This window comes from Gossypium hirsutum, chromosome D11, assembly GCF_007990345.1.
Source record: "Gossypium hirsutum isolate 1008001.06 chromosome D11, Gossypium_hirsutum_v2.1, whole genome shotgun sequence".
In the NCBI taxonomy this organism is placed as follows: domain Eukaryota; kingdom Viridiplantae; phylum Streptophyta; class Magnoliopsida; order Malvales; family Malvaceae; genus Gossypium; species Gossypium hirsutum.
This window is the reverse complement of record NC_053447.1, coordinates 3,033,479-3,060,226: the sequence shown is the minus strand read 5'-3', so window position 1 is coordinate 3,060,226 and position 26,748 is coordinate 3,033,479. Positions and strand designations below refer to the sequence as shown.

General features: G+C 34.5%; 4 protein-coding genes and 1 pseudogene across 6 annotated transcripts; 1 reads left to right on the top strand and 4 right to left on the bottom strand.

The window, feature by feature from the left end:
• The first annotated feature begins 297 nt into the window (after positions 1 to 297).
• LOC107912105 (isoaspartyl peptidase/L-asparaginase 1-like) lies at positions 298 to 2,484 on the top strand (annotated as a pseudogene).
• A 727-nt stretch (positions 2,485 to 3,211) lies between these two features.
• On the bottom strand, positions 3,212 to 7,412 carry LOC107912106 (hexosyltransferase GAUT11). Its single transcript, XM_016840163.2, has 2 exons — positions 6,834 to 7,412; positions 3,212 to 5,117 (listed from the first exon to the last, which is right to left on the bottom strand). The coding sequence occupies exons 1-2, from the start codon at positions 6,984 to 6,986 to the stop codon at positions 3,669 to 3,671; spliced, it is 1,602 nt and encodes a 533-aa protein (XP_016695652.1). The 5' UTR covers positions 6,987 to 7,412; the 3' UTR covers positions 3,212 to 3,668.
• Positions 7,413 to 9,543: 2,131 nt separating this feature from the next.
• LOC121223632 (uncharacterized) lies at positions 9,544 to 10,939 on the bottom strand. Its single transcript, XM_041105525.1, has 3 exons — positions 10,424 to 10,939; positions 10,149 to 10,231; positions 9,544 to 9,952 (listed from the first exon to the last, which is right to left on the bottom strand). The coding sequence occupies exons 1-3, from the start codon at positions 10,731 to 10,733 to the stop codon at positions 9,656 to 9,658; spliced, it is 690 nt and encodes a 229-aa protein (XP_040961459.1). The 5' UTR covers positions 10,734 to 10,939; the 3' UTR covers positions 9,544 to 9,655.
• Positions 10,940 to 13,391: 2,452 nt separating this feature from the next.
• Positions 13,392 to 15,574, bottom strand: LOC121223631 (probable UDP-arabinopyranose mutase 2). Its single transcript, XM_041105524.1, has 4 exons — positions 15,130 to 15,574; positions 14,371 to 14,621; positions 14,116 to 14,284; positions 13,392 to 14,030 (listed from the first exon to the last, which is right to left on the bottom strand). Exons 1-4 carry the CDS (start codon positions 15,454 to 15,456, stop codon positions 13,686 to 13,688), a joined length of 1,092 nt encoding a protein of 363 aa, XP_040961458.1. The 5' UTR covers positions 15,457 to 15,574; the 3' UTR covers positions 13,392 to 13,685.
• Positions 15,575 to 17,538: 1,964 nt separating this feature from the next.
• On the bottom strand, positions 17,539 to 26,577 carry LOC107912109 (uncharacterized). Of its 3 annotated transcripts, none has more exons than XM_016840167.2 (9): positions 26,302 to 26,577; positions 24,324 to 24,569; positions 21,643 to 24,176; positions 21,418 to 21,530; positions 19,291 to 21,174; positions 19,069 to 19,117; positions 18,734 to 18,981; positions 18,537 to 18,635; positions 17,539 to 18,098 (listed from the first exon to the last, which is right to left on the bottom strand). In XM_016840167.2, the coding sequence occupies exons 2-9, from the start codon at positions 24,514 to 24,516 to the stop codon at positions 17,873 to 17,875; spliced, it is 5,346 nt and encodes a 1,781-aa protein (XP_016695656.2). In that variant the 5' UTR covers positions 24,517 to 24,569; positions 26,302 to 26,577; the 3' UTR covers positions 17,539 to 17,872. The 3 variants fall into 3 exon arrangements, with proteins under 3 accessions (XP_016695656.2, XP_016695655.2, XP_016695657.2); XM_016840166.2 differs by having other exon boundaries at positions 24,324 to 24,573; positions 26,302 to 26,576; XM_016840168.2 differs by having other exon boundaries at positions 21,418 to 21,518; positions 24,324 to 24,573; positions 26,302 to 26,572.
• Positions 26,578 to 26,748: the final 171 nt, after the last annotated feature.

The following is a 26,748-nucleotide window of genomic DNA, read 5'->3' as shown; positions in this document are numbered from 1 at the left end:
TGAAGACTCAATTGAATGTTATTTTCAATTAATTATCATATTATTTTCAAAAGGCTTTTTTATATAATAGATCTAAACTCAATCATATGAATTCATATTCATATATTGTAGAGAATACTAAAATCTGACCGACCCGCTATTCTTATCATACTTTTAGTTAAACTAAAATAAATGTATAATGAATAATTATTTCTCTTTAAAAAGTTAATTAAATTACGTAAATTAAACCCTATAATGAAACGATATTTACTCGATAAATAAATACTACCGAAAGAAAAAACCTGTAAGAGTTAAAAAGGGAGGGGGGAGTTTTATAGATTTAAGACAGAGGAGAGGTGGGAATAAAATGGGGTGGGCTATAGCACTCCATGGAGGCGCCGGTGACATCCCACATTCTCTGCCACCAGACCGCCGCCTCCCTCGTGAAGCTGGTCGCCGCCACTGCCTTGACGTTGGCATCGCCGCTCTCAAAGCCCATAAGCACCCTTTGGATGTTGTTGAACTTGTGGTATTTGCTTATGTTACTGTATTAAACTTTTCTCCTTTTCGCTTTACTTCTGTATTCTTTGAGTGCTTCTACGATCTGGGTTCATGCCAAATAACTACAGCTTCACTTGTTTCTTTCTCATATATAATTGGTGACAATGGAGTCCCCAAAATGATCAAATGGTTGGTGTTTAGATTATAAGTAAATATGGGGGCATTTTTAATTGTAAAACTCTGCAACTCCGATACAAAGATGTACATATAAGTAAATGTAAAATGATGTTATTTTGATAACAGTGTTAGTGATGCATGAAAACCGAATAAATCTAAATTTCATATTTTTTTTTTATTTATCCCTTTGTTAATATTGGGCACATGTATATATATAGGTTCGTGAACTGGAAAACTACCCACATTTCAATGCTGGGAAAGGATCAGTGTTAACTTCATCAGGCACGGTTGAGATGGAAGCTTCGATAATGGATGGAAAGAGCAAGAAATGTGGGGCTGTTTCAAGTCTCAGCACCCGTTGTTAATGCCGTATCACTGGCAAGGTTAGTCATGGAGAAAACTCCTCATATATATCTGGGATTTCATGGTGCTGAGGCCTTTGCTAGGGAACAGGTAAGTCACATTTATCATGTTTGCTTTTAACTTTTTCGTTTTGACACTCTTTTATGGGTTATTTATTTTTGTATCAAATTGCTCAGGGTGTTGAGACTGCTGACCCCAGCTATTTTATCACTCCAGAAAACATTGAAAGGCTTAAGCAGGCACAAGATGCTAACAGAGTTCAGGTATTTTCATTTTTGATAGCTTTGGTATGCTTCAAGATATGCTTATCGGATATAGACCTGTGAAAAACTTCCATTAAATTTAATATACTCATATGATGGTCATATTTAAACCCAAATAAAATAGGTCAAATTCCTGTTAGTTTACTCATCTTTGTAGCCTAGCTTCAATACTGGATTCCTATCTTTTACGAAGTATTGTGTTTAGTATTCCTATCAAGTATGCTTTTGGATATGAATATAAAGATATTATCCTTTAGTGATCTTTCAAGTTATGTTAGTTTAATCTTTCAAGTTCAATTTTTCAAACTCGGGTTTGAATTTTGAAGTTCACATTATTGAATTTATGAACTAAAATATATATATATATATATATATATATAAATGATACTTTGATCATAAAAATATGAAGATATGAGCATATATATGCTAAAGAAAAGACTTTTTAAAAAAATTCTACAGACTAGTGCTGAAAACATAGCACTAGTCAACACTTAAATTCTTTGGTTTTTAAGCCTTTTTAACTTTGTTTAAATCTGCAGATTGATTACACCCAACCAGTTCAAAAAGAGGCGAAGGATGCTGCTGCTACAATTCCTAATGGCGATAGCCAAATTGGTACGGTTGGATGTGTGGCGGTGGACAGCGAAGGAAATCCGGCTTCTGCAACATCCACTGGTGGACTAGTGAACAAAATGGCGGGTCGAATTGGCGATTCTCCAATAATCGGTGCAGGGACTTACGCCAACCATCTCTGTGCAGTTTCCGCAACCGGAAAAGGCGAAGCCATGATCCGTGGCACTGTCGCAAGGGATGTCGCTGCTGTTATGGAATTCAAAGGTCTTTCGCTCAAAGAAGCTGCGGCTTACGTTATAGACCAAGTTCCGCCGGGCAATGCTGGGTTGGACGCTGTGTCATCGACTGGAGAAATCGCCACGGTGTTCAATACTACCGGAATGTTTCGTGCTTGTGCCAGTGAAGATGGATATTCAGAGGTTGCCATATGGGATTCTCCATTGAAGTAAGCAATTAATATGCCTTTTAATTGTTTGCGTTTATGTCCCTTAGAAAAACTGGGAAATTGCTCTTAAACAACATTGATGAGTTCATGTAGTTTATAGACAAGATTCGGACATCATTTGGTTGCAAGTGTGCTAATATTTTTTAGGGTAAATTCCATAAATAGTCACTCATCTTTGGTGAATTTTCTCTTTTTTTTTCCACTAAATTATGAAAAGTTACAATTTGGTCACTAATGTTATCGAATTATAACGATTTGGTCACTCATCTGTTAACAGTAATTGAAAAATAAGGTGACATATTAACTCAATGATTAATGTTTAATTTGATCCTTGAACTATAATTAAAACATCCAATTTACAACGTTCAATTATAGTGCCAGATTTTGTGGGGTATTTTTTGTCACGTAATCATGTGTCTTGAAATGAAAACAATTGTAGTGATGCTTAAATTAATAGTGGCCCAAATAACAAAATTTCCTTAATTTTGTAACTTTATTGAAAATAAATTTTTTATACATTTTAATTATTTTAATTTGTATGTAAATATAAAATCGATAATTAAACTGATCAAATTACCTATTCTTTATTCAAGGATAGTTAAAAGGAAAAATAATAAAAACATATTAAAAAATCATATTTAGTAGAATTGCAAACTTTTATTGTCAGGGTTTTCGGTTTTTTACTAGTTATTTTCAATTGAACACTATCAATCAGTCAGTCAAACCATAATGGATGCAATCAACAAGCCTTGTAAAAAGTTAGTATTGACCTCGGTCCCATACAGATGGGTTACCAAGTTTAAATTTGGAGAAATGCACTTGTTTTGGTACTCCTAATCCGATAAGAATTAATGTGAGTCAAGGAAATCAAAATATACAACAGAAAAAAGAAATCTTTAGACTTTGAACGTCTACCGAACCTTAGCTTCACATTAATAATAAGGAATTGTCTACATCCTTCAGCCGGAACTTAAAGACTGCTTCACGTTTACAGGGAATGATTCAGCTTACAATAAATATATATATGTAGTCCAAATGATCAAACAGATTATTACAATAATTTGTAAAAAAAGAAAAAAATTTCTGAAGTTTCTTTTTCTTGCTTGAGGGGATCAACAAAACCCCATCAACCAAAAATGAATTTCCCACAAATCTTTCACCTTTTTCAAACTTTCTTGTGCATAAGAAAATCATTCCTTTTCCTTTTCAAGATACTATGATGAACCAAAAAAAAAAAACTAACAAAAAAGATATGTCAAATCTCCTAACAATGTCAAAAAAGAATTTCCGCGATCGGCCTTTTCATGGGTTTATATCATTGGAGGTCGAGCAATTGGAACCAAAAATAGAGCACAGAGCACATTTGTCTAACTTGTGACACATTCTTGGAGATATGGGTGGCTAAGATTTATGTACCTTTCCCATAGAGGCTTATACCTTCCGATGGCTAGTTTTAGCCATGGCTTCATGTTTCCATTGAAGTGAATGACTGCTGCACTCTCGATCAGGCGGTTGTCGATGTTAAGATCGTAACCTAAACCTAACACATGCCATCTCCGATCAAGTGGTTCTGTCAGCCCGTAGAAAGCTAAAAGGCCAACAGGAAGAGTTCCAAGTTTCCAAAGTGTCTTATCAGAGTTTTGCTCCTGCCAGTAATGGTATCTTGCAGTAACATTCGCTTTCCTCCAGGCAATTAGATCAAAAACATTCATGCCAAATGCCCATCCACATGCTTGCGGATCGAATTTCGAGCTGATAATTGGATTTGAGAAATTTAGATACTTGTAGTAACGATGATATGCCTCGAGACAAGTCTCCACTGCCCCATTTACATTTCCATGCAAATCCAATGAGAAAAGCGGTGTTAGATCTTTCTGCACAACAACATCATCATCAAGGAATACTATCTTCTCAAGTTGCGGATAGATCTCTGGTATGTAAAACCGAAGGTGATTCAACAAGGAAATATATTTAGGGTTCCGCAATTTTGGCTCAACATCAGGATTTTCCCCGAAATAATAGGTCCTTGAATCTACATCCAGTAGCTGCCTTACAATGGGAGCATATGAAACATTCAACCATGAAAATTCCTCGATGTTCTGCACCTCTATTGTGGCCCCCTTGAAGTCATTGCTAAGGAACCAAGCTTGCATAGCACCATAGCTAACCCCATTAGTGATAATGTGGAAAACTATTTGTTTAGAATGATCAGCATTGGAAATTGTAGAATTAATGACAACTGAGGTAGCCAGAACATTGTCTGAAAATATGCAAAAATGATAGAGATTGTTGTCCACGAGTCGAGGAGAGTTTCTCCGCTCGTTTGCAAGGTCTTGAAGGGGCGGCCTTTTAAGCCAATCAGCCGAAAGCTTGAGAAGGAGGCAGTGAAGACTCTTAGGAAATGCCTCAGCTACCAATTGTCCAAACACTGTACTCTGAACAGTTGCAGCATTGGCTCGCTCTTCAAGAGCTTGAATATGAGATTTCATCGTCACTATCGTAGTTGCAATGTCATAATGAGCATCTTCTGCCTTGTATATTAGAGACGATAGGCGGCTAATTATTGGCTCTGCTTCCTCCAGTGTGATAGGCTTCCCTCTCATTGCAGCTTTTGAAAGCAAAAGCTGGCAACTACGAATCATTGAGCTTAGCTCCCACGCAAGGTGAAAGTTATTGTGCTCTTTTGCAATTACAACATAAGCTTTAGCAAGTGTCATTTGTTCTGCCAACTGCCGAGACAATGATGTAGCACTCAATATCTCTTCAGTCAAGTTTAACTTCTCATGAACAACCCGCTCCATTCTTGAATCGTCCTCCTGGCAAAGCAAATGTCATTAATGAGTAACTCATGCATCAATCAGATCAAAAGATAAAATCAGTTAACCTTCAAATATTTAAAACTCATATTGATGGATGGAGATGAAAGATAAAATCAGACACATTGAAGACTACATAAAAGCATAACAGATTGCACCCCAAAAGCAAAATGAAAAAATAGAAGACACAGACATTCCATCTCGTTCTTCCTTTTGATCTTAAAAGAGAAATAGAGTCAATTTCAGGCACAAATTTATTTGCCATTACACCAAGTAATTATCATTTTCCATTTTCAGCTCTGTTCCTGAAATAGTATTCCTACCGATCAATCAAATGAAGATACAACCCAGGTACGCCTATTCATGAAAACCAGAATGAAAAAGCAACATAAGTTTTTCAATTTGGGTTGGAGAGTTGCAGGTAGTCTGACAGATTATGAAGACACTGGAAAACACAAGTTTCAGTATAAACTGTAGTATTAGCATTACTATGTTTGTTGCCAGCAAAATAACACAAGTATTGTGATGTTAGATAATTATTATATGGTTACAAACTCAAAAGATTTCTCTCCACTCAGGTTACAACATGAATCCTATTTTAAGTTATCATAGAACTTTCATAAACCAATGTTACAACATCCATGTGTCTATCATCTTATAAATTTTATAACAATACTAGATTTCAGTGAAAAAGCCTTATCATCATAAGATGATTACTTTTTATATTGTTCCAACATTTATTTGTATATTTCCCTCCATAATACAAACATCTAATTATGATTTATTCAACATTGAAAGTATTTGACACAAGATATTATCGCATCAAAGCTTTTACTTCCTTTTTTTTTAATCAAAGATGAGGAATACAAGGCAGTTTCTGAACTTTTGCAAGTTGCGAAAATGCGTTCACTATCGACACTGGTAAAATCTGGTCTTAAACCTGAATAGCTCTAAATAAAGGTTGGTTAAGCTGCATATCATAATGTCATTTCGGAACAACAGTAATACTAAAAGTGGGAGGCTTATGCAAGTAACGGTAGTGACTCTCTCGCGCAGAAATATGATGGTGGCAAAGAGACAATACTGCAACTGACTAGGGAGGGTTATGCAAGCAGCAATACCTCATTTCGGATTACAGATTACAAGGACGGAAACACCAAGATGAAGCTTGAAAAATCAAGGTCATTTACTTCATCATTGGAGCTAAGGGTCACTACCTCATTTCGGATTACAGATTACAAGGACGGAAACACCAAGGTGAAGCTTGAAAAATCAAGGTCATTTACTTCATCAGTGGAGCTAAGGGTCACTGAGAGCATTGCTCCTACAAGCAATGCAGAAGGGCTTTAGGCTGGTTTCCTAGTGACACTTGGTTTAGGTTTTAGTTTCATTTCGAGATGTGAATTGATTTATGGGTTTTAACAGATTAGATCATCCATTATTATTGGGATTGTGCTATCCATTATATATATACATACATAACTGAGATTACAGCTAAAGTAACACTAAAATAAAGAACTTCATATTCATCCTTATGCTTTAAATCCTATAACCAAGAATTGAATAATACAATAACAATATAAACCCACATAAACAGAACCAGATAAATAAACAAAAACATATAATTAAAAGATCAAAATTAAAACAAACCAGATAAATAGAAAACATATAATAAAATATCAAAATTAGAGAGATATGTGTTGTTTATGTTCTTACATGAACAGGATGTTCGACCCGATCTTCATTATGATTATGATGAACTACAAATAAAACCAATACAGCAACAACAAACAGCCCAAGCAACGCACAGATCCAATGCGAAAACCTCCTTCGGACCGGGCGCCGGTAATCGGTGGCCCGCCGCCGCATCTTATAAACCAAATACCCTCCACAATTTGACCACCAAATCAAGGTTTTCTCAAATACCCTTTTTCTTCAGATTCGATCATAAAAAACAATTTCAAAGAAAAAAATTATATACAACCACTCCACTCTTCTTTTCCCACTCTGTCTAGCAATAAAAAGAAACAAAAACAACACTGTTAGGATTGTTTTTAGATGCGAATCAAAGGCCTATATGAATAAGAACTGACAGTAATGGGATCTGGGTTTTCTTTGTTCTGCATGAACAGTTAAAGAACACAAAGGGTAAAGATTTTAACCAGAGAAGAAGGGTTTGTTTTTTGCCCTTTTTTTCTATTATTTTCGGGTTTTTTGGTTTAATATTTTGGTTTATAGATGTAAAGAGAGGGAAACGACAAGGAAAGAGAAGGGGAAAGGGAACAAGCACATGACACCATGTGATAAGCTTACGTTTTTTTTTCTTTTAAAAATCCAAATAATCCATATATTTATCATAAAAAAATAATTTATATATTTATCTCATATTTATACTAGATATTAAAAGTTTAAATTATTATTTAATAATATATTTTATTTTATTTTATTTATAAAACTTAAGTTTAATGTAATTTACTTTCAATTTATCAATTAAATCTATTTTATCCTTATTTAAAAAAAATTAATCTTTAAACTTGAAATCTACTATTCGTGATATTTTAAAACTATACCACATCATCGTTTAATGAAATTTAAGGTCAAAAATTGAAATAAACCTAATTATAAAATTTAAGTATAAAAATAAATTTTATATAAATTTACATAAAAAAAGTACACCGTCATTTACATATTTTACATGTATACTAATCCATTTACATATTTTATATAAATTTTAATTTATATTTCATAAATATTAATATATTTATGTTATATTCTTCTTCTTCTTCTTTTGCCTGAGATAATAATGAATGCCCATATATACTCACAAATTTTTTTAAAATTATTTGCCATTTATAAGCCAATGAAAAGGCAGGTGAATTTGGTATTGTATTTATATAATTTCATTTAACGCTTATTTATGTAAATTCTGAAAAAAAAATTTGGACAGATTTTTTATGTTGTATTTATTTATATTTGAATTTGCATTTATTGTTACTTTTACGTTTAAAACTATGTGCTCCAATTTGGCAATTATATTATTTTACCCCCACAACAGACAAATCCAATCTATCATTTACAGAAAGTTTGGATTCTACTATTTCCGGGTTAATTATATATGGACTATGGAGTAGAAATAAATTTAGTTTTTTTATTTTATTTATTTTATTATTTTGGTCTAATTTTTTTATGATCTTAAATTTTAATCAAAGTACTTTATTTTGGATGAAAATTGACTACTCTATTTAAAAACATATTATTTCATTGTCAGTGTGGATTTAAAAAAATTATAAACTTTTTAAATGAATTTTTAAAATATTTTAAATTTTTTTTTGCCGTTTTATGAAGTACACATTAACTTCTATACAACTTGACATGTCAGTTTCGTTGAAGTGAATTTTGAATTTAAAAAATTTAATTTGAATAGATTTTAAATTTTGAGAATTAAATAATCTAAAAAAGTGACTAAAATAATAAAAAAGATAAACATTAAAAATTAAATTTATTATTATGCCATTATATATAGTAATAACCTTTTTGGCATGGTAATCGTTAAATGGGTCGGATCATAATTCCAGCATTAAAAAAAATGTCAAAATCTATATGTTTTTGTAATTAAATTTAAATAAAATGAGATTTTTATTAGCTCTTGTTGTCTAAAATCATAAAATTATTGAACGGATATCGGGTTTAATGAAACCATAAATAGCACGGCCATGGGCCATTTGATAAAGACAGTACAATAAAATTATGACAATTTAATAATTAAAAGAACAGAATCAAAAAACAATTAAAAAGAACAACATATAAGTTATATTATTCTTAAAATATTTATTACTGAATAAATGGGGGTTATCATATTTGCAGTCATTTGATATTTGGCAAGATTTCGTATTTATATATTTAGTACTTATATTTTAATTTGATCATTTTTAATTTTTATATTTTTAAATTTTAAAAATTTCAGTTTTGAATAATTGATAATTGTTAAATTCATTAAGTTAATTTTTATCATTTTCAAATTTTAATATAAATATATTATCGCATATGTAATGCTATGTCAGTTTGTTATTTCTATATATTACTCATACAAAATTAATTAGTAGATTTAATGACGATTGTTTATGTTAAGATTAAAATTTCGAAATTAAAAAAATATAGCAACTAAATCTATAATTTTATGCATAATACAAAATTAATGGCATAATTTAATCGAACAGATTTAACTGCTACAATTTGGTCTAGACATTTGATATTTTTTGTTTATTGCTTATACATTTTCTAATATAATTTAGCATTTTAATAATATTCTTTAATATGTTTAAAAATTGAAATGGTAGGTGGCCTAGTTGTTCTTTATTTATTTATTTTTCAATTTATTTTATCTTTGCATTATTTTTTTAGAAACTTTTAATTAAATACTAATATGTAACTTAATAATTATTTTTAAATGCTAAAATTAATCAAGCTACATGCATGGTGGTGAGTAATAATTAAATTTAAAAAAAAAACAATGACAAAATTGACACGTTTGAATTAATTCAAGCCAAAAGCCAGAAATTCTTGTGAAGCTTCGTGGTAATCAAGTAGCCACCAAGCTGGTTGCTCTTCCTCCTCACGGCCATCGTCTTGCACGACGAAGGAGCGTTTTCAATGCAGTAATCAACAACTCCGCCGCCACTGCCTCTTCTCTTTCCATACCATCTCCTTAATAAACGCCAAATCACGCATCTCTTCCTTTGCCCTAACACCAAAATGGACACTTTACGTTGCTTTGCTGCCTCCACAATTACTGGACCCTTCTCCTTTCCTTCAACCTTCGCCACCTCAACTTCAACCTGCACACAAATGTGTACATGCGCATATCCATTACTTCCTAATGTAAACTTGGCTTAAAAAATTAGGGATAATAATTTAGTAATTTTTTTAAAAGTTTTTTGAACCAAACTAATTATCAGATCAATCAAGATACCTCAACCTGTTCTTTCTTTTACGTTTTTACCCTTAAAAGTGACGTGAAATTAAAGTACTTACCCCTGGCTTGTTCATCTGACAAATATTTTTCATGGAGTGAAGCAATTCACGTGCCCTTGCATTACGCTTCTTATTAGACCACTCTGCATAATATCAAAATGAACTCGTAAATTATTTGAAATCCAATACCAACAAACTTAGAAATAAATCAATCAACAAAACTCTAAAATGAAGTAACGAATATGCACAGAGAGATCAGTTTATTCAAAGAAACTAATCGTTTTAGAGTTAAAAGTATCATTTATATATATGTAAACATAATATTTAGGAAAAACCTCTTCTTCTGGGCTTGGCTACATGAAGAAGAACAATGGAATCATGATCTTGAATAGCGTAAGATAATGCCCACTCAAGCGCTGCCTTAGATTCCAGGCTCGAATCAACCACCACCATAACCTTATTCCCGCGTTCATTGTAGATAAGATTATCAGTATCGCCGCCGTCACCTAAGAACTCCGCTGCTTGCTGATCGTTTTCGAAGCAATTCGCGGCTGATTTCCGCCGGAGAGACGGTGAGTGGACGCGAACTCGAGGTAGGGATCGGCCGAGGCTCAATTTTGGTGACCCAGAATGTGATCGACCCATGGTTTTTCACTTTTTTGAGTGGAAATTTAGGTGGGAAAATTGGTATATGTAAGGGCTGCCGACAAGTGGATATATGATTATAATGTGATAGTCCTCGGCACTTGCGTTGACTTTGCAACCGAATCCCCGTTACTCATTTTCTTGTTTGTTTCTTTCGTTTTCTTCGTGGTGGGGCATTTTTCCGGACGTGCCTGCCATCAAGATTTATGGTTTTTAGTTGCAAGTCGGACAGGTTATATAAAGTCCCTGACTTTATGTTAAAAATCAATCATATATCAATTTCATTAGAAAAATTATAAAAATTTATCTCCATATTTAAAAATAAATTATATTATTCTAAAATATTTTATTTAAAAAATAAATTGATTTGATATTTATACTATTATTTACCTTATGTTTAGATTGAACAAAATAAATAAATAAATAAATAAAAGAAAGCAATACCATTTCCCTTATTTGGTAACATTCTTTTGTTTAAGTAAGAGGGTTTGAATATATTTATTTTCCCTTGAATTACTTAATTTTTAATTATCCTGAAAAAAAGCTAGTGAAAAAAAATGATATTTCATATAAAATATCGATTTTATCTTATTAACCCTTTACGTAAATTATTTTATAAAAAGAGTATAATTGAGAATATATTATAAAAAAACATTTCCTTAACTTTCTCCAATTTAACCAAACTAAAATAATAAAAAATCCTTCACTTTCCTTTTCTTTATTAAATTCCTTTTCTTTATTAAACAAAATAAACATATATTGTTTCTTTTCCTTTACAATTATTTATTTACATAGTCTTAAACTCGTGGTCACAAATTAATTGAATATTAATTTAATTAAAAAATATATAAAAAATATTTTTTTGTATTTAAAATAAGTTATATTATTTTAACTTTTTAATTTTTTTAAATTAATAAATAATTTACCATGCAATTTGCATTAATAAAATTTTAACTTTATAGTTAATTGACATTTTTTTTTGTTTGTAACAAGTTCTTTCTCATTATATATAACTGGGGAAGAGGAATAAAATTGAACCTAAATTCTCATGCCTACACTATAATAATAAAATAAGAAAAAGAAACTCAACATACATAACTATGATACCAGCAAATATTAGGTGCAATAGTAAAACACATTACACTCTAGAGGTGTTCATGGGCCGGGCGGCCCGGTCCGGCCCGATGGCCCGCCTAAAATATGAGAGGGTTCGGGTAAAAATATAGGCCTGAAATATGGGTTTGGGCAAAAAAATGAGGCCCGTTTAAAAAACGGGCCGGGCCTCGGGCACGACTTTTTTGGCCCGGGCCCGAATATATAGTAAAAAATATTTTTTATATTTTTAAATTTTTTAAAAAAATTGGTGTTTATTTTAAAAAAGGGCCGGGCCAGGCTCGGGCCTAAGAATTTTTTCCCGAGTCGGGCCTGGACAAAATTTCAAGCCCATATTTCGGGCTGGGCCAGGCCCAAGCCTAGTATGCAGGCTGAAATTTTTTAATGGGCCCGGCCCATGAACACCTCTATTACACTCCAGAAAAAGTTTATTTTACTCTAAATGTCATAACTTGAAACACTTTTAACAATTTATTACTTTTTGTTTCTAGTTGCATCCAAAACCAGTTTCTAAAAACTTCTGTTTGATAATTTTTACAATTTGATTTATTTTATTTAGTAAAATTTTCAATTTTTTGGGTTGAAAGTAAGCCAAAATATGAAATTTTATTAAAATTTTCTTTGAGAGCTAAGAATTTAACTAATAAATTTTTTTACTATTTTTTAGTGCTTTGTTCTTGGATGAAATGTACCTATTTGATTTGTACTTGGGTGGTAAGTTAAAAGAATATTTAAATAATCATTAGATTATTGCACAGTTATAATGTGAGTAAAAATATAATTATAATAAATATAATTATAAAAAATAAATAAATAAAATTTTGATTGAGCTCATAAAAATGTCTAAAATTGTAATGTTTTAGGCTCAAATTTATTTCTCTTATATAAAAGAGTTAGAAGAAATAAAAATACATTCAAAATATTATATTTGGATAAACTATCAAAATAGTCACTTTTGTTTTCTTTAAGTTACATTTTAATCACTTACGTTAACGTGTTGTAAGATTTTAGTCACTTAGCCCGTTAATTACCGTTAATGATGTAACGGTAAGCTAATGTAGCATGTTAAATCATCATTTCAAACAAAAATTAAGTTAAATTATACAACTAATTCATTTTTTTTTTATTTTTGAGCAATTTATTTTTCTTTATTTCCATTCTCTTCTGCTTCTCCCATTATTTTCCTTCATTCTCATCTCTTTAAACATAAAAAAAAATGCTCAAAACAAAAAAAAATATATGGATCAATTATATAATTTAACCTAAAATTTTCATTTGAAATGGTGATTTAACATGTCACGTTAGCTTACTGTTACACCGTTAACAAAAGTTAATGCTCAATAACTAAAATATTACAATACAATAGCGTAAATGACTAAAACTTAACATTTTAAATATAAGTGACTAAAGAGTAACTTGAAAAAAATAAAAATGACTATTTTGATAATTTACCCATTATATTTTTATATGCAAATTGGAATATATATTAGACATATATATTAAATGCTAGTACTTTCAAATAAAAGAGTAGCTTTACGAAGGAAATAATCTCTCAAATCATACCAAGTAATATGGTAAATGAATAGATCTAATAATCTCTCCATCATGCTAAGTAATCTGGAAAAATAAATAGACGTAATAATCTCTCAATCATGCTAAGTAATATGGTAAATAAATAGATGTAATAATCTCTCAATCATGCTAAGTAATATGGTAAATAAATAGATCTATATCCCCCCCTGCAAAAATAATCATTCCAAGCTTTAATGCAAGACCTTGAACAAAAATGGATGATCAGCGATAAGAGCCAATAGCAGCTAAACTTAACGCGAAGTAAGCTTATTTCGAGGCACCATTAGGCAAATCAGAAGATTTTGAGGCACCTGATGGATTCAGCTCATCCCATGCTTCAATCCATGTCACCATAGCATCTGCAAGCTTGTTAAAGTAGTCATCGACCTTGCCGAGTTTCGCCTTCACCTGCTTGGCGATTTCAGTGTAGCATTTTTGAACGCTGGTGCAGTCCTTCGGAAGGGTAACCGATTGGAAGAATGGGATCAACTCTTCTTGCCAGTAGATCCCTTTGTATTCTTTCCTAAGATTCACGAATGGGTTGCTTGCTTTGCTGTGCCAAATGTATGGCAATCCGGTCTTCACTCCCCATCCGAGGTGATCGCATATAACCTGCACGACAACGGACAAACTATTAACGGCTGCAGTTTAATAGGCTGGCCATAAGACTATAACGGCAGCGACAAAGATAAGATACCTTGGTGCACCAGCCAGCCCACATATCATCGTATCGTCCAATAGGTTGGCCATCGCCCATGAGTCCAAAGTACATTGCCGGGCCGATCAACTCACGGTCGAATGCAAGATTCATACCACACATGGGAAACAAGGTTCCCTTAGGTATTGTCATAACAGCATCAACGTACCTGATTAGATTTAGACATGGTTTAGTCTTCGATTAAAACAATAACATGCGATCATCACCGGTTATATATATACACATTATCAATACCTGGTGTTCCTCTCAAGAGGCTTGACAAGCTGAGTTGGTGCGTCATAATCCGGGATGTTGAGCCAGAGACCGTGAGACACGGCGGTGGGAACACCCTCGCGGAGACTAAATGGGTACCCGCGAACAAAATCGGCACCAGCTCGGTATGGATCGTAAAGGGTGTTGAAGAAAAACGGAGTAGAGGGACTCAGAAGGTTCTTTATGTGCTGCTCCAATGCATTAATGTCTTTTCCAGATGGATCTTTAGCAACCTGTAAAAACCAAGCAGCCTCAAACTTTCAGATTTACAAATTCATCGGAACATAGCCGGAGCAATCGATTAGTGGAACATAACCGAACATTTATAAAATTTAAGCTCTAAGATCTCCGAAATCGAACTCGGATACGAGTGTGTGGGATATGTATGGTAAAATTTTTCTAAATTTTTTCATATATACAGAAAACACAGATCAGTGCATGTTATTTGATGAACAATGCAAAACAGATTTGTAACGGATGGATTCATAATTTAGCAGGGGGGAAAAACAATTGCAGATCCAAGTGCAAGTATCACAAAATTTACATTAAGAAAACAGATATTTTGAATTGAAAATTCAAGCCGCCAAAATACCAAATCAAATTTCAAATTAATTCAAGATCTAAACAGAAAAAAAAATCATCACTAATTTAACCCAGATCTCGAAAAACCCCACTAATTTAAAAATGAAATCAACAAAACCAAGAATTAATAAAGACATGAGAGATGAATATTGAGCTTACGAAACAATCGTCGTCAATGGTATAGATGTACTTCTTCTTGGAAATCATGTATCCAAAGCACCGACAAGCAGAGTCCTTGAAAGAGATGCAAGAAGCTTTAGGACCCAAAATCCTATTGATATCGTTTCTGTTGTAAAGCTCGTAATCAAAGCCTTCAGGAACTTTGATGGCCTTTGAAGGATCGCCGTCTTGAACTATGATGAGATGGTAAGGTTGGAAAAAAGGTCTCCACATCTCCAAGAAATCCAAGTTCCTAATGGTGGGAATCACGATGTCAAGCTCATCTTTCAACAGCGTGGCTGGTGAGATAGTCGCTGGATCCGCCATTGATGAGAGCTTGGAGTTTCAGAGCAAAGAAAAAAAACAAAACGAAGTAATGCAAAACTGAAATTGAGTGGGGAAAGGAGGGTGGAGGTGTTTGTTTAAAAGGGAAAATAGCACGCGGATGGCACGTGCGAAGAAATAAGGTGACTGTTTGTAACAAAACAGCTTTACTAGATTCCCGCGTACACCTGTTCAAGGCTGGTAATGAGTGGTCCTCCTGACGTGGTGGGTCCGACTCGATTTGAGTCGAATTTGGGTTAAAGTTTTTTTTTAATTATCTTGAATAGCTTGATTTAAAATATTTAAATATTAATATTAATATATAATATATATAACAAATATATTTATAAAAGATCATTTTAAAATTAAATGAAATTTTAACTTAAATGATAAAAATATTAAATAATAAAGTTTTAGATTTAAATCTTATTAAAGTAATATTAATTATTTTATAAAACAAAAATTTTTCAATAATTATTCAATTAAATTGAGATTCAGTTAAAAATTTAAATCAATTTAATAAACATTTTAAATAGTAGTAGACTAAATTTGGATTTGAGCTTAAAAAATTTTTGAAATCATATTACAATTCGGTAAGATTCAACTATAAACAGATTTACCAGTCAAATCAAATTTAGATTAGATCAAGTTTTATAAAATATTTTGTAATTTGAAATTACCTATATTTAAATTTAATTATATTTATAAGTCCACAGAATTTCGAATAATAATTCTCAACTGGACCCGGCTTGACCTCCTATTCATCTTATATTATTAAATGATAGAAGGGCAATGTTAGAAATGACATCAATTAAAGTGATTTAAAAAAACTAATAAATGTTCTTTCAATTTAATAAGAATAAATTTTAAAATGATAACTAAATAGTATTTAGTCAATGTTTGTATTAGCAATTGAAATTTTGATCCGAAATAAGACCGATTTATCCTCCTATATAATAATTTTTTTTAAAAATCTTAGAATTATTATACTTTTTTACCACCACTATTTATCCTCAGTAAAAGAAAATTCTAACAATAAAATTGGGACGTGCGAGGCCGGCATGGCCGACACGATGACTTGTCTGAAAGGTTTTGTCAACATGGGGGCGACTATTCCAATTTGTACTTCAAATTCAAACTCGCCGGTTTAGGTGGCTTTGATATTCGTACCGACGAGTGTATAAGCCAAAAAAGAAGTTAGGCTAAGGAAGAAGACGTGGCAAATTGGTAGAGGGAGGTCAATTTTTTTAATTTTCAGATCTAGGCTGGAAAATTCGAAGTTGGGAAAAGTGACTGCTTTCAGTCAGTTTTACGAAGAAATAAATAAAAGAATTAGTCAAACTGGAAAGAAGTTGACAAGTGGACTGGATTCTGTTTTGCGCCAAAATTAAAGGAGAAAAGGGTGAGCATTGATTTGATTGATAAATCGTACTAGACACGTACAAAACCGCGCCAAGGGGTTTACTGAAGACGCATCATATGGAATATTTGATTTGTTAGTATATTCCTATTTGATACATTTTATACATTATTGGAATGTTACTCTATTTCTATTTTAAACGAGTAGTTTGACGAGTAACATTTTAGTATATCTCTATTTTTTATATTTTGTTAGTTTATTTTTATTTAACGAGATACAGAAAGTTCTATTATGGTTCAAATATACTTCATAATGATTCGAATTCGATCAATATAATCGAACAATAATATGTCAATTTACAGTACGTCAATAATTGTATCTATATTAAATTAAATTAAATCGACATTTCATGTCTAATATTAACTAAAATCAGATTTCGTTTTGAGTTTTGAGATTTATACCTTTGAATATTCAAGATTACAAGACCATGCTTTTACATTTCAAATAGCATGAAATTAGAATACATCCAATTTGATAAAATATCATCCCATTCTAGATTGTGAATATGATCGGATACGGTTATGGCGGAATAAGTGAAATTCAGTCTGTGATAATGTCAGTTTTTAAGCATGGATCAAAATCCAGGTTGGTTTTGAAGAAGATGATGGTAATTGGTGATGATGCGGCAACAAGGACAATTTTGCAGGTGGGTTGGCAAGCAGCTCTTCCAATGAAGATTGATTTTTTATTCCAATTATTTCGATACATACATTACATACATACATACACGCATGCATACATCATACATACATACACGCATGCATACATCCAAGAAATTTCAAAATGCTTAAACCTGATCAGCATGAAGAATCAATGGCCTACAATGTGTGAAGATCTACGTGCTTCTTATCCTACATATTTGTTTGTGTGCTTCAATTATGAGCAAAAGAACTTGGAGCATAGTAAGAGAAGAATGACGGATAACAATGGCCGTTCATTCTCCTCCAACCCCCCCCTTCCCCAACAAAAAACAACAAAAAAATATCAATCAATTAATGATCAAAGTGAAAGACATTGTACCCTATCAGGTAGATTCCTAGGCATTGGTATTCCGATAACGTATCTTTGGGAGAATTTGCGAGGACTCAAATTTGAGGACAATGAGGTCTCAGCCCCGTCAGCTTGCACCCGGCTATGGAACTTTGCAAAACGATTGATGACTGCAACCTTCTCTAGATCCTGACATTCCAGTCCCAAGTCCAAGATTGAGGCTCTCTTGTCCAGACTGCTTAAATACAGAGCAAATATTAGACACAACAACAAAATCATGATGAGCTTAAGGCAAAACCATAAATGGTGGCTGCATTGACCAAACAAAGCAAAGAAAATTATCCAAAAGTAACAAATAAATAGAGATGCAGTCTAGCCTAGACTCGGCAATATTAGTTAGATATGACATAAAACACAATGAGAATGCACATATTACTAGGTTTAGTCGAGCCCCAAGCAAAATATTACTTCTAAAATAAAGCGAATGAACAAACAATATCAAATTCTGAATTCAGACATGTTGACACACCCATGAGACAACAAAATAATAAACTGAATGGGTGGTCTGTGACGGAAGTACTTAACACAAAATGTTGAACTTCAAGACTCCTAAATATACACTGGATGAGATATTATGCATGAAGATGAATGGTAAAAAGTTTATGCAAGTTACCTCTGTAAATCGTTTTCCAGCTTCTTTGCCCTGATGATAAACTCTTCTGCAGCCTTTAAGATGAATTGATTTCTGTCCTCCCTAAGCTTTTTAGAGAGGCTAAAAGCAAATAGACAAAAACAAAATCATCAGTAAGATGGTATGCTCACAAAAAAGAAGATGCTCAAGGATTTCAGAAATAATTAACCAGTTCTTACATGCTTCCACTTCCAGGAGGAACAGCTGTATTACTTTCAGGTATATATGCCGTGCTGCATGCATCCCCTAAAACTGATCTAGAAACAAAATAGGTCAGAGTCTCATAGGTTTTGCTGGCATCTGCAGAAAGAACTACTCTTGGAGGAGCACGAAGTAGTTGCTGCATAAGCTGTGTTGTCAAAACAAGCCTTCTTTTGGATCTAAAAACTGGCAGCCAATCTTCAATCATTTCAGGCTCATCCTCAACCTGCAATTAAGATCAATGTCTGTAAGCTGAGAACTCTTGGAGTTTTAAGAAGGAAAAACAAACATTCAGAGCTGACATTGAACACACCTTCTCAATCAACCAATTTGCTGCATGAGCCCATTCCATTTCTGCGACACTGTAATCAATAGATAATTCCAAAAAGAACAAAAAACAATAGGATAGTGAGAGGAGAGCAATTATATTTTGCATGTTAGCAAATTATCAATCAGAAAATTTTGAGCACTTTGGACCATCAACATGTATAATGTTAAAAGTCATTGCAACAAACGGGATATTGACTCCACTCGCCTGATGTTCTGAGGCCCTTGAGAACCTTGAGTCACCTCTCTATGCCATGGTAGAAACTCAAACATCATACTTTTGCGCTTCTTTGCTCTCACAACCAAATTCTGATTTGCAATATCAGGTGGCAGTGAGTGAGGGGAGATGTACTCGCTTGCTATTGGCATAAAGTTTGAGCTTTCCCGGGCTTTATCCATCAGATTAGCATCAGCAACGGTATTAATCTGCTTACTTGAATGAACAGGCAACCTGTCAGAAGCCCAGCCAACAATGGATGCTTTTTCTGTAGCATTCATCATGGCAATTTTCCGAGCATCATATATGGGCAACATTTTCCCATTTTTAATTGCCCCACACTGATTAAACCAGGATGGAGCCATCTCAGGACTGATCTGAGAGTGTTCAACCCTAATATTAGGAGCTGAATTATTAGAATTGAAGAAATGTTGGGGATCATTCCGAACAAATGCCAACATATTATTAGCAGATAACTGTGTCTCATGGTTATCTCCAGTGTTTGATAAAGAGCTCAGCATTTTAGAATCTCCAGAAGGAACTGAAGTACGGTTAACCAGGGCATCTCTCATCGTAGTACTGGATCCATAAGATAACTGCTCTGCACCCTGGGAACTTTCCTGCTGAGCATCCAAACCAGAGTCTGGAGGTGGACCTTTAAATTTTTTAACACTCCTTGGATCAACCTCTGTATTTCTCAACGCCTGTACCTGATGCAACAATGAATCATTCTGACACACAGCACTATCTGGTCTTAAAGAACGGCCAAAAGCTTCAATGTCTCTTTCCATTCTTAAAGGATTTTGGATGGCATTATTCTCCGATAATCCCAGTTGAGCTTTTTCTGGTTGCTCTTCTCCAACAAAGCTTTTTGGTTTAGCAAAGCCTGCAGGGAACTCAGATTGGCCACTATTTCCTGCCTGCGCAATTTGATCATCTAGCTTCTCTGATCCAGGAAGAGTTTTTTCTGAGTTACTATTTGACTGTTGATGAGGATTCAACAAATTTTGTGACGCCTGAGAGAACCGAGTTCCTAATAAATGTTCTGGGGCTGAGACACTGGTCCAAACATTGGGCATTTGCGTATAAGCACCATGCTGAGAAGATTCAGCAGTGGCAGAGGGTTGGGAAGCTGGCATAGCCTCCAACACCGGAAACTGCTGACCTGAATCCTGTGCAAGGTTTTGTTTTGCAGTGCTACTAATAGGAAAAGAAGTCTCTGAAGAAGAAAAGTCGTCATCTGGAGCAGTTTTACGTTTGCGAGGTGCTGATTTGCCACCCAATTGACTAGTTCGAGCTCTCTCAGAAGAGTCATCAATCTGCTTTGACTCAGATGCCAACCCAACAAAAGGTGCATTGACAGATTCATTTGGTGTTATCTGTCTACCCGCACCAATAAAATGCTGGCTTTGAAGATGACTTTTTAAATAAGAATAATCAGAGGTAAAACCCGCAGAAACATTGCCCTGGATACCGGTTAGACCAGAAACACTTGAAACATTATTCGTAATATCTTCATGGGATGCTCCATGAGTCGAGGACTGACCAGAAGCTGTTGAACCCAACCATGTACGATCCTTCCTTCCTACCTCAGAAGAAACATGAACTGAATTTAAAGAATTAACTCCTAGCAGAGAACTCTGAGATGAAATTACACGATCTGGAATAGTAAACCTTTGAGATGGAGGACCCAGTTTTAAACCAAAACCCTGAGATGCAGAAGGCTTATTATACTCAAATTGGCCTACAGATCCATCAGAAGTCTCTGCATCTGGCATTTCAGATGATTGATTGCGTTCAGAAGAGCTCAAGTGTGTTGCAGTACCATGTTCCCTTGGCTGATCAACTTTTTGAAGAAGCTCCAACATATTTTTACTGCAAAAATTTGAAAACTCAGGGCACAAGAAAAAGTAAATAGCACAAATGTAATAGTAAGGAAAGCAGAATTGTTGGCTTTACCATATTTCAAATGTCATATGATGATGAATGAGTTTTTACTATCATAGCTTAACAATCCAAAAGACTATATCTTACATATCAGTAACACCCACAATAAGAATTGAGAAAAGCAATATTCAAGTCGAGCTAAAAATTGAGAAGTACAAAATATTCGCCTACCTATTTGAAGCTGTCTTGTTTGGCACAAAACCACCAAAAGATCTCTCACATGAAGAACCAGGATTTGAGCTTCTGGAAGGTACCTCGTCTACTTGAATGCCCTGAAAACAACCCTAATATGCAGAAGAAAGTTAATAAAAGAATGTTAGGTCTTCTGAAGGCTACATTAATAAAAGAAAGGCTATTTCAAACCATTAACATATACGGCCAAACAAAGGAAATAACCTTTTCAGTGTCTGTAGACTCTCCAGCAGCATGACAAGTATATTTTGACTGCCCAAAATATCCTTGGTCATGAACTTTAGATCCTTGGGAAACATTGGGCATTCCCTGCATTTGTGTGACACTTTTAGTTCCATAAGAACGTTCAACCTCCGCATTCAGATCCCCCATAGGATGATACTGAAAGTTACGGGTTCCATAAGGTTTATGACTAACTTGAACAGATGACTTCTGTTTTGCTCCCTGTGGATCATTTGCATCCAACCAGACATTTTCTCTATTGCCACCAGTGGAAGTATGGTGGGATAAGTTACGGGGAAAACTGTCATTTGAATTTTCTTTGACATTGAGGTTCTCCATATTTGCTTCAGACAGTCCCTTGTCCAAGTAATTATTTCCAGAGGAATCAAAAGCTTGAGGACTCTTATACAGATTTTCCTTAAAATTTGCTGGCATCCTGCTTAATCCAGAATTTACTTTAGAATCAATGCTTCTCCAGAGAGTAAGATTATGGCTGTTTGGAAGCTGCTGGCTGCTCTCCTTGGTGACCCTAGTGGTTCTTGAATCTGTTATTGCAGCAACATTATCCTGATCAAAACCTTCCCTATTCACCTCTGGGCTTCCCAAGCTGGAATTCACATTCCGTGATTCAGGATGATCAAGAGCAGAACCATGACCTCTCTCATACATAGAACCTATGTGATCATTATTCTGAGACGATTGCAACGAGCTTTCAGCATCCTGACTTTTTGATATGGCACCACCACTACGTGATGCAGACTCAACAAAGTTCCAACTGTTTGGCTTATTGTGGATTTGACCACGAGGATCATATGCAGCTATGCCTTGGGGACTTGAAATGCTCCTTGCACTTACTTGCACATCAGGACTCTGAGCAACATTTTCCAAGAGTTGAGCACTTTCAGCTGCATTCTTTTGTAGAGGACTCTGATATAACCATTTGCTTCGTCCGTCTGTTAGCTGTTGAACAGACCTCTGAGGGGTATCATTATGCATCCTCATCTGTTCATTTGCAGTCTGAACTCCTGATTGTTGAACCCCAGGAACACTACAAAAGTCAAAATTGATATTGGCATCCATAGACATGGGAAAAGGCTTAGAGTTCAAAGTCAGGGCCTTTTGCAAGTTGTAATCAGTCAAAGGGGATAGCTGTTTGCTGACGTCATTGACAGTTGATGCAGGCATGTTCCCATTTGGAGGTTCACAATTCTGCATACCCAAACCACTCCACTCTTCCTGTACCCCTATTTTATTACTCGGTGTTTCTGCTACAGCAGACTGCATAAGAGCACTCCAACTTCCACTTTGCAGAGAAGGAAATCCCCCTAAAGAGTCTGTAGCATCCAATACTGAACCCGAGTTGGTGCTCTTTCCAAAGATATCCCACATACTGTCATCTGAACCAAACAAAATCTTTTCTTCAGTTGGATCCAGCATAGCCACATTCTGGGAGGAGGAAACCTGAACTGCTGACTTCTCCAGGGATGCTTCTGGAGGACTGCAATGTTCTTGCCTCCGAGGAGACTGTTGCATCACAGCATTTTTTGGCTGGATAACCATTTGCTGCAAGTTCTGTGAATGAACGCTATTTAAACCTTGCACAGCCACAGCCCCAAATACATTTTTACCCTGATCATGCTGTCTAGAAATCAAAGTTCCATCTTGCAAGCCAACTTGATCTGAATACATAGCAGACTGATTACCCGGAAAGGGATTACTGCTAGCTGGCACCTGCTGTATTAAAGGTTTATCCATTTGAGCAGAAGAATATTGATATGGATTTCCTCTTGCACCAGTGGTAGAAATCCCATAAAATGACTGATCAACTTGTTGAGGAACCAATCCCATCAAATGCTTCTGCCCTTGTTCAGGGGAAAACATAAATCCACCAGAGGATCCCTGCACGGCTGGAGAGGCACCATGCTGTAGCCAATTTGCATTTGGTGTCATGTGCTCAGACTGCCAGGTATGATTTGAAACATCACGGACAGGAACACCATTGATTGGAGCTGGAGAAAGGCTGTCTGATACCTGATTCGTAGAGCTCAACTGTCTTGCTTCTGGTAGGTGAAACTGTGGCTTTGGAAGTTGTTGTCTCAGTAATTCTTGCATTATAGCGTGTTGCTGTAACAGCTGCATGTCAGTCATACCTGATTGCTGCCTTGGCAAAGATTGGATCATGCCAGGATGCTTTCCGCTAATTTGTTGTTGCCCTCCAAAAAAATCATAATTTTTGGGAGATTCAGTAGGTTCTAACCTTGATGATTTTTTTTTATGAAAATCAGGGCCATTTTCAGTTGGTGAATCAAGAACTGATAAGCCTCTAGATGATGCTCCTAAAAAGTTTGTTTCATTCTGCCTTGCTGAGAAAGCCCGATGCCCTTGTATATAGCCATTTGCAGTTGGTGATTGGTTTTGCAATTGACTTCTGGCAAAGTCAGGCCTCAGACCTGATTGACTGAAGTAAACCCCATGCTGCAGGCTTGAAGACTGACTACCATGTCCTCTGTCAGACTCTGCTAATGCCAAAGGAAAATAAAATAATGTCAAATTAAAAAGTAGTTTAGAAGCATGTAACAACAATGGATTAATATCTCGGTACAATAATAGTTGTACCAGAGCAAGTAGAGACTGAAAAACAATCAAGATGCCTTAATTATTACCTAATTGATGAACACTTAAATTCTTCAAACTGGAAACAAGAGGCCCGCCAACTTGTCTCTGGCTTCCAACCCAGAGATTGTTACTTAAACCAGGCCAGGTACCATCAATAACCTGTGATTGATGCTGGCCCTGGGAGAAACTCTCTTGGCCAAGGAAATTATGGATCCTGTCTCCAACTTCGTTCCCAGGCATAGATAATCCAGCCAAAACTATTCGGCAGCTAAATTTTTGTGAGAAGAAAATTACTACCTACAAGAAAAAAGAATTAAGTTAAAGTTTTCACATGCCTGAAATTCCATTATAGAGCACACAATCATATGAATCCTTCATTAAATCAAATTGGAATTAGAAACATAACTCGTCTGTACATTTAAAATTCACTCCAGATGCCATATTTCAAAAGATATTAGCTATTGAATAGTAGATGATCTTCCAACTCCAAAAGTCAAGCTAGGAACTCGAGTATTTAGCTAAAACAGCTATGCTTCAACCTTAGGTACAAGCAATAAGAGATTCTGTGAAGCCTCCCATTAAAATACAACATTTTGGGTATTGAATGAAGAATGCAAGTTCATTGAACAAACATTAATCAAATTCCATCTAGGCTCAACACAGAGATATAGAAGGGAGCGGACAATGAAGACCCAGTAAACACTTACCAAGGAAAGAAGAGACAGATGTATTTCCAGTATGTAGCAAGAAGAACCAAGTACAAAAAGCTCACCCAACCAAGGTGAATAATCACTCATTGTCCACAAAATAGCCACCAAAGTGAAAAACCACAAAAACATTTCCGTATAAAACCTTCACTGTTTTTGCAATCAATCTAACTCCTAATACAATATAAACTCATGAAGCTTGACATCCTCCTCCAGCTAACTACTATAGTATAGACTTCACAAATAATTCTACTTCCATTCAGACTTTCATTAGCCCACATTCCCTTGCATTCTTAAAGCTTCTTAAATTGGTATCTCAACCCAACCAAGGAAGCAGAATGAGGAAAGACAACATCCTGTATGTAAATTGTTCGTAAGCACATTCCTGAATACCCTAAACAAGGGTGAGGAGCGTTCTGATGCTAAATATGCTGAAAAGAGTTTACTCTGAATTCATAATAAGTGGCAAGTTGTTCACAACCTAATAATTAAGTTTCTTATTTCTTCACTCCAACAATCTAATGCCACTTTTTTGTTTGTTTTCTTATTTATGGTGCATTCTTGTTAATGGACATGAAAAAAGTAAAGAGTAAAAATACAAGCTTCATAAGTTCATATAGGTCAAATTAATGAAGGTAGAGCTCACTAGATCACAAAATTCAGATGTACATAAAAGAAGCACAGTCTGGCAAACCAAACAAATAAAGATACGGACAGCAGAAAGCTAGTACTAAAACCAAGTAAGCATCAGTGAATAGGAAAAAGGAAACAAAAATGAACATTAAAAGCATCAAAGACTACCCTAGCAAGCTCAATGAACTCCGAATACCATAAAAAGGAAAAGGACATTCAAAAAGCAACCAAAGCAGCCACTAAATGTGAAATACTAACATAAATCCACTACTAATGAGAAATATAGGAAACTAAATTAAATATAAACGCTAATAAATCAGAATAAAAATTTCATAACCCTTCACAGAGCAGGAAGAAAAGAACTATCATAAATTCAGCTCATTTGAAGCTTTGCAACTGCTCAAAATAACATTTCCCCAGCATAACCCATTTTCAATACAATCAAACAAACACTAAAACTCAAAATTACGTAAAAGAAACTCAAATTTCTAACCAACACAACAAAAGATCGAACAAAAAGCAAGCAATTCCCACCACAACTAAAGCTACAACAGAAATAATATTAACTGCCCAGCCCTAGAATACCAGAGCCCTAACACTAACACAAATGCAGCAGCTCGATATGTGTTGAACAAACAAAGGCATTATAGTTTCAGGAGAAAGAAAGAAAGAGAAGTGGACTTACAGTAAAGTAGTGAAGAACTAAGCTCGAAAAAAACCGATCTTGAAGAGTGTCAAAAAAATTCTGGAAATTTTTAAATGAAAAAAAAAAGTTAGGGTTTGAAAGCGAAAGAGATTTTTTCTTTTTCTATCTTTTTAGCTGGGAGAGAGAGATAAAGTGATTTAATTAATGCGAAACTTTCAACGATCAGAGAGAGGAGCAAAATGAGGTTTGGACCCGAAGGTGAGGTTGGGAGTCGAAGCTTAATAAGGATAGAGTTACTGAATTGTGCAAATGTTCGGGCAACCGATTTAATCAGTACCCATTTAATCAAATGGAAAAGTATGAAACTTATCTAAAAATACAACGAAACCCCTCTATTATCTCTTGAACGCATAATGACATTTTAAACCCTCAACTTAGGTTAAAAAAATCAATTTAGCGCTTTTTTTTGCTTTTTGTTTTATTTAG